The 8,138-nt window shown below is 31.9% G+C and overlaps 1 protein-coding gene across 2 annotated transcripts; it reads left to right on the forward strand.

The window, feature by feature from the left end:
• The first annotated feature begins 740 nt into the window (after positions 1-740).
• On the forward strand, positions 741-4,834 carry LOC105765844 (uncharacterized). 2 transcript variants are annotated; one of them, XM_052630065.1, is made up of 7 exons: positions 741-980; positions 1,946-2,204; positions 2,343-2,395; positions 2,668-2,746; positions 3,383-3,521; positions 3,694-3,807; positions 4,196-4,834. In XM_052630065.1, the coding sequence occupies exons 2-7, from the start codon at positions 2,041-2,043 to the stop codon at positions 4,385-4,387; spliced, it is 741 nt and encodes a 246-aa protein (XP_052486025.1). In that variant the 5' UTR covers positions 741-980; positions 1,946-2,040; the 3' UTR covers positions 4,388-4,834. The 2 variants fall into 2 exon arrangements, with proteins under 2 accessions (XP_052486025.1, XP_052486026.1); XM_052630066.1 differs by lacking the exon at positions 741-980 and having other exon boundaries at positions 990-2,204.
• The last annotated feature ends 3,304 nt before the right edge of the window (positions 4,835-8,138 follow it).

Below are 8,138 nucleotides of genomic sequence, written 5' to 3' on the forward strand. Positions count from 1 at the left end.
CACAAAGTTAAGTATATCTTTTTATAAAATCGATTCTAAAATCCGAATTAAATGCTAAAAAGTTAACTTCTTTATATTTGGGGTGCCAAAATGTATAACTTTTGTCAAATACAAGTATCAAATTAGATAAAAAAATAACACAAATACTACATTAGAAAAAAATACCAAATTTAGATATCAAATTATATATTAAGCTTATTTGATTTTTACATAATATAAATCTATGTTGAATTTAAATATAAAAAAACTCAGAGCTAAATATTTAAAATTGATAAAAAAAAAGAAAAAGAGTAGATGCATAACAAAAACTCCTTTAAAGAGGGCTGATGGCTGAGTGAGATGAACCCTACTCTGCAATATATTATCAATTTCGTCCCCCTTAAGATATTATCACCTATGACATGTCGCAAAAATCATAAACTTTTGGAAACTATAATTAAAAATTTTATTTAAAAAGAATTATTAATAATTAAGGATTAAATTACAGGATTCAAGTTGTACCCTATCCCACTTCCAACCAAATAATTGAGAATCAAATTAAATTAATCGATACTTTTTTTTCATAAATCTGAATGAACAAAAAAATTGGATTAAATCAAATTAAATTAACGAATATTTGATTTTTTTTCTAAATTATTAACTGAATAAAAAAAAAAGGTTTCAGTCAATTAAATCAGTTTAACCGAAACCCTATAAATGGTTACTTAAATAATCAAATCTACTGGCGTATAGGTGGCGAATATTTATTAGGCATAGGAGAATATCCAGACACTCAATTGAAGACAAATTCCTGTCTCATTGCCATCTTCTTCTTCTTCTTCTTCTTCTTCTTCTTCTTCTTCTTCTTTCTGTTCCTGTTTTTCTCTTATTTTCTTAATGAAAATTATACTTTTTTTCTAACTGAAGGATCAAAATTTAGCTCCTCGGCTGCATTTTCAATCCTTTCACTTCTCTTCTCAGCTTGCCCCACATCTTCCCAGGTACTTCCGTACATACACACATATACACATGCATCCGCACATATGTTTCTTATTAGTAATGATGATAATGATGCATACATACAGTGTATTTGTTTTTTGATTCTCCGGAATGATGTTGTTTTCCATTTTCTTGATGTGGGGTTGCTTCTTTTGCTTGTATCTTGGGAACCCATTTCTGGTTTTTTTTTCCCCTGGGTTTTGAATGGATTAGCTATCTAAAACTAGTTCTTAGGGAGTATTTGAAATCAAAAGGCTTCTCTTCAAAGCTGCTGGATTCTTAATGGATAAATCACAATTTGGTATTGGAAGTTGCTGAATGCACAATTTGGTGGTTTATGATGGGTTTTTCACAGGTTAGATCATATGCTTAAAATTGTTGGAAGAAATATATTATGAGAGTAGTATATGTTATTCAGACTAGGGTATGATATTGGATACAGTTATGTAAGGGTATGTTCAATTTTTTAACGTTTCTTCGTATAATCGGAGGATCATTCATGTTTAGATTGCTATTCTGGTTGAAGTTTCAGGTGCTGCTTAATTAACTGCATAGATTGACATCGTTCACTAAATGTTTGCGTTTATTTCCCAATGAAAGCCATACAATGAATAGGTTCTTTATAACTGATCTTCTTTTGGCGTTCAAAAAACTAATATCTATCAAACTATACCTCCCATTAATTCATAGGACAATTTTAATTCTTCAAATTGGTGTTATTAGAAGCCTTATTATATGCTTAACTTGTTGAACATGAATTCGATATATATCTATGTTACTCGGACTTGTTGTGAGTGTCTTATCCGATAAGCTTTAATTTTTTTTTCTAATTTTTCCATTATTTGGAGGGTACTATCCCTATACGCATACCCAAATAAGCGTAAGAGTATCAGACATAAGTACTTACAGAAAAATGAAGAGTGTCATATATTAGCACTTGATCCCAACATTGCTTCTTTGTACACAGGTTAGCACAAAAATTGCACCTTACGCTCTTCTTCCAACCATTGCCAGCAAGTTTTTGCTGGCAGCTAAAAATTTTTTCGCTTTCTTTCGAGGATCATGAGTCCCAATGCACTAAGACATAGTAAAGCCTTAGAGGGTTTGCATGGGGTGCAAGTGTTTCCTCATTCACAATCTGCATTAGAGGAGATTAACCAACAAGGGGATTTCCAATCCAGTCATGATAAATCATTCATTACAGCAAATCAACCACTATTGATGCAGTAAGTTAAAGCAATAAATATCTCTAGTGTTGGTCTGTTTAAATCTTATCTTATCAATTTATTTCTAGAAAGCCTCGTGAATGCACTAGTTTTGCCTGTGATCTCCATATAACATACTTGCTTAAACCTGTTTTTCAGGGTATGGCAACAGAGACCAGCTTGTTTAAGGCCTGTAAGATGTTGTATGCAAGGTATGGCAATAAGTACTAATGACATTCATTTTTCTCGAAGTAATTGTGTCTGACTTGTTTTTGGACATGGCTATAGGGCTATGATCCTTTCAAGGAGCCTCCAAATACAAGAAAAAACATAGAAAAAAATCTAATATGCTTTTCTTAGACACATACCATTTCTGACCCTCATACTTAAATTCGAGAAAAACAGTTTAAGGGTGTATGTTTTGGCTCTCAATTTTGCTATCTAAGATTCTTTGCCTATGCTAAGCTTTGAAAATATTTGTTAGGGGACCAGAATCTTGTGGAGACAGTTGCCAATGTGTTGACATCACTCCCCTTTATTGCTCTTGGGATCCAGGCCCCTAGGTAATATTCTCTCTAATTTTCATCATAAAAAGGATATCAATCTATCAATCTATTAATTTGCTTCTACAGTCCTATTTAAAGCATCTGTGTTTGACATCTATGTCCGATATATTTCTAGATACGGGCATGGTTGAAAAAACGGACTGGATTGATTCAATGGGTTGATCGGGAAGCGATTAGTCCGACAATTCAACCATATAAATTAAACCAGAAAATTAGTGAACAGCACAGAATCAGTAAAAAATCGAAAACTGGGAATTGGAAAAAATGGGCACTAACCGGATTTTCTGGCTTTATCAATTTGGGATTTTTTTCAACAAAAGAATATGGCTTTTTTATTATGTTTCAGTTCATTTTCATCGTAGCTTTTTTTTTTTTTTGTATAAATATATGTTTCTTATTCTTTTATACTTTTAATGAAATTATCTTTTATTATTAATTTATGCTTTCTACGTTTTCAAGATAGTTGAAGCTGAAATTGGAGGTCTAACTGGTTGGTTGTTCAACCATGGGTATCACCATATGGGTGTGAGGATATGATTTTTCCAAGAAAACATTTTAGAAAAAGAAAAAGAATATATCCATGCCAGGCATAAATAATATGTTTTAATAAAAACTGTGTTTACATGGATGCAGGAGAAATTTTAATACTAAGCTGTATGCTAATTCACTTATTGGAGTTGGAGTTGCCTCTACTTTGTATCATTCTTCTAGAGGAAAGCTGAGGAAATACTTAAGGTGGGCCGACTATACAATGATAGCCACTGCCACTGTGGTAAGTTTAAGTATGCTTGTATTCCAATTAACTTGGAATTTTTAAGCATTTTTATTATGCACCATTGGCAGACTTGATTAAGAATATTCATCTATTTAACGTACAAGTTGCATAGGTGCTACGTTTTCTATTTTAATTTCTAAAATTTTATAACTCAATATTATTTTTACAGTGTTTATCAAGAGCTATTCGGAATGAGAACCCAAAGTTACTAACGGCAGCTACGGCTTTACTTCTACCAGTTCAGCCTTTAATGGTTTCGGCTATTCACACTGGAATGATGGAGGTAACTAGCTCTGATTAAATTTCTTGAGGCAAACTTGTTGCAATTTATTCTATTTAATTAAAACCTATAAAACTCCGAGATGTACATAACAAATATATTTTTTATATATTGATATTTTATTCTCACAATTTATATCCTAACTTCAAATGCATTAAAAAATAAATGTAATATATATTATTTTGGCAGCCACAAAGCGTACAACGGACATGAAAACCACCAAAATATATAATTTTCTTTTTGGAATACATATCAATTCATGGTGTATAGTTAGAACCCATTATACCTGATGTTGGCTCAATGCTTCAGCTTAACAATACAATTTGATCAAACTTGTGGGCTGAAACTGTTATTTTACTGAAAACTCTCTTTCATCCATAATCCATTACAGGTAGCATTTGCGAAAAGAGCAATAAAAGATCCAGAATTAAGGAAAGCACACAACGTGCATAAGATGTCATCACTGTTGGGAGGTGCTCTTTTCATTGCAGATGATATGTTTCCCGGGACACCTTTCCTTCATTCCGCATGGCATCTCGCAGCCGCTGTCGGTGCTGGCACCTGTAACAAGCTCCTTGAGTAGCGTGTATATACATCCCAGTTCAATTCCTATATCTTCCATTAATCCCTTGCTATTCAATTATCCTGAGAGCTGGGAGAACGAAATTGCTTTGTTTTCCAAGCACCAGGATCAGGTCGGAACTGTGATGGGATTTTTAAGATTCAAGTCTATATTCAACATGGATATATTCAGATTTTTTTCATGTATTTGAAAGGTTATATACCTTCATGTCCATGTTTGAAATGGGTGGTTTAGGAAGAGTCAGAGTGGCATAGAGGCACAGGCAGGATGTGCTGCATTTGATTGCACTTTGAACCCAAACTGGATGATTTTTTTTTTCTTTTTACCCTATTATTTGTAATTGTTTTCCCAAATCAGATGTATTGTGAATACTCATTATGTTAAAGAGAAGTAGATATGTAAAGCCAGCGATTGTAATTGAATTGCCAAAAATCTTTTTCTTAACAAGCTGAGACACCATTTCTAGGAGGTAACAGTTCTGCCCGTTTTAGAAATGGATACCGTTAATATGCAGTATTATGATTTTTTAAAGAATCTAATCGAATGATCTTGAATGGAATTTTATTAGTTTGGATTTGTTTAATATTGATTTTGAAAAGTGCAATAGAAAATTTGGTTTTACATTTTAAACATATTAAAATATGCGTTTAAATAGTATTTAAATTTATTAATATTATGATATACGAAATGTAACACTCCTACCTGCAACTAGAGGTGTGCATGGGCCGGGCTGGGCTCAATTAAATTTTAAGTCCGTTTGTTAGGCCCGGGCTCGGCTTGGCCCAAAAATGGGCCTAAAATTTTATCTAAGCTTGACGCGGATAAAAATGGTAAACCCGGGCCTGACCTGGCCCGCCCATATTAATTTTTATACTATTTTTTATATAATTTTAAAAAATATATAATACATCAAAAATACTAAAAACATCAAAATAAATATTTCCCAACAAATTGAAAATAAATTTTAAAAATATGTATACTTAAATAACACTAAAATAGATGCAACTTAACAAGCAAATGCCTCTAAAATAATAATAAAAATTAACAAATATCTTTAAAATAATAACAAAATTAACAATAAAATAAGTTTTATACAATATCCAAACAATAACAACAAATAGTAGCAACATAATAGTAACATGGTAGCAAAATAGGGAGAAAACAATAAGAAAATAATATTAAAAAACAACAAAAAACTAGATTTTTTTGTCCTTTAGTGAATTCGGGCTAGATCAGGCCGGGCCTGGGCCAAAAATGCCTTACTTGAGTCCCGGCCCTTTTTTAAACGGGTTTTATTTTTTCTCCAAACCCTCCCACATTTCAGGCGGGCCTTTGGGCCGGGCAGAGTGGCCCAACCCATGAACAGGTCTACCTGCAACATTTAGGTTTCGAATAAAATAATGTTACATTCGATGTGAAAGGAATCTAAAATCATAATCCAAAGAACTCCATTATTTATAGGTTTAGTATATTCATAAATTCATAAATTTTGCACACTATAATTTTGGCTTAATTCATAATTTGGCTGGTAGCAAGTTAAATTTGTGCTTTTAATATATTTATTTTTAGCTAATTTTCGAACAAGATGCTACTAAACTTGTGTTTTTCTTATCAGGGATGAAATTGAAATGCCGAAATTTAAAATCAAACAAAATAGGCTAAATTGGAACGAAAAGCAAAGAGGAGGGCCAAATTGAATAATTAGTGGTTGGCAGGTTAAAATTGAATTTTTGAAATTGTCAAAATTCTATAAATAGTTAAAATTTTATTTTTTAGGAGAAATCTTGCTAAATTTAGCATAAGGAATATATATAAATACTCAGTGATAGTGGCCTTTTAATGACACACTTGAATACACATTTGGTTTGAGAATAAAATAATTCTTTTCTTTTCTCCATTTCTGCGTCAGTAAAGTTTTGGTTTGGGAACAAAATAATTCATCTCTTTTCTCCATTTCTGCGAAGTTTTGACATTCTGCCATTCTTTTTTCCATTTCAATACTTTGGCTAAATTGCTTCTTAAGTCCTTTCCCCTTTCCACTTACCACCATTTCCATTAAAAATCATTCCATATGCCAACTAGCATGATTAATTTCATGCTCAATTAGTTCCCTTTTAGCTTTAGCCCGGTTATTGCTCCGACAAAATAATCGTGAGATATGAACTCGCACTAAAAACTTTTCAACATAGTATTCGCTATCTCTCCGGTATATGAGATAGTATAAATTTGTCTCTTAAAGTCAACTCAGTTTCAATTCAATAAGCGCACGTTGAGTTGAAATTGTTTGACGTACAGTTGGGAAGTTGAGTCGTGCTGTATTCGAATTCAGCGAATAAATTGGCGTGTCCAGGTAGGAAACGGTCAGTTGGATTCCGTCAAGGGATATAGTGATCGAATTTAAACTACTCACACGGTTGAGGCCATTGATTCGAGTTGGGCTTTTCAAATCGCAAGACTGTCGAAATCTTAAATTATAGGCACGAGTCACGTGGTTAGAAATTTGGCAAGGGTCAATTTACAGGTCGTATCAAAACAAACTACACAAGGAAACGTTGAATGTCGAGACATTCTTGATCGCTATAACCAACTTATCATTTTGAAGGAAAAATCCATTTTTTGAAAAGTGCAATAGAAACTTTTGGTTTCATATTTAAATCTTTAGTATAATTTGAAACATATTAAAAAAATATGCATATAGATAGTATTTAAATTTATTAGTATTATGATATACGAAATGTGAGACTCCAACTTGAAACGTTGAGGTTTCGCAAGTTTCAAATAAAAGAATGTTACATTCGATGCGAAAGGAATCTAAAATCATATTCCAAAGAGTTCCATTATTTATAGGTTTAGTATATTCATAAATTCATAAATTTCGCACACTATAATTTTGGTTTAATTTATTATTTGACCTTTAAAAATATTTTTTTTCAATTTGGTACCTAAATATTTTTGTCCTAATTTGATACTTAAAATATGCCTCCATTATATTTTTTAGTCTAATATTTAGACGTTAAAAGAATTCTTATAACCAATCACAAAGTGCCACATGGTGTCACTATGTAAAAAGAACAAATATTTTCTGTTGGTTATTCTGCCTGAAAATAGAGTCTTTTATTCTCTAAAAATTAAATATATTTTTTGGAATAATGGTTCTGTTGGTTTCTATTTGAGAAGAGAATGTTCGTTTTCACCCTAAAAGAAAAGAAAATTATTTCTAGTTTATGTGTTTGATTTGATTTGATCTAGCCCTCACTCAAGGCAATTTGTGGAACAAGAATAGCAGAGAAGATCGTTTGGTTGAAAGCCGGGGACGACAGTCTATCCAAAATCACAGGTATGATTTTGGTATAGGGTTTATTGCTATAAATATAACAAATTAGATTCGTTTTCAAAATTTTTACTTTCCACTGTGCAAGAAAACCATTTTCATATCGGATATTTTCCAACATCCCCTTTAACGGAGGTTCAATATCTTCACAAAAAAAGTGGAATAAAATCAAGCCCTTTAAGAAGGAGAGCTTATCATGTAGGAGAACAAATCTTATCAAAAGATATTAAAATGTTAGTAGAACAAAATAACTATACAAATCTTAGTCTTCATACAATAGGAAAACAATTAGATTATATTGAAAATTTGGTAGAAAGCCAACCAATTAGGAAAGACTCGATAAAAGAAATTTTTGAAAAATGTTTTAAAGAACCAATATTTACATCATATGAAATACTAAAGTCTTTCCAAAAACTCCAA

Source organism: Gossypium raimondii, chromosome 5 (genome assembly GCF_025698545.1).
Source record: "Gossypium raimondii isolate GPD5lz chromosome 5, ASM2569854v1, whole genome shotgun sequence".
NCBI lineage: Eukaryota > Viridiplantae > Streptophyta > Magnoliopsida > Malvales > Malvaceae > Gossypium > Gossypium raimondii.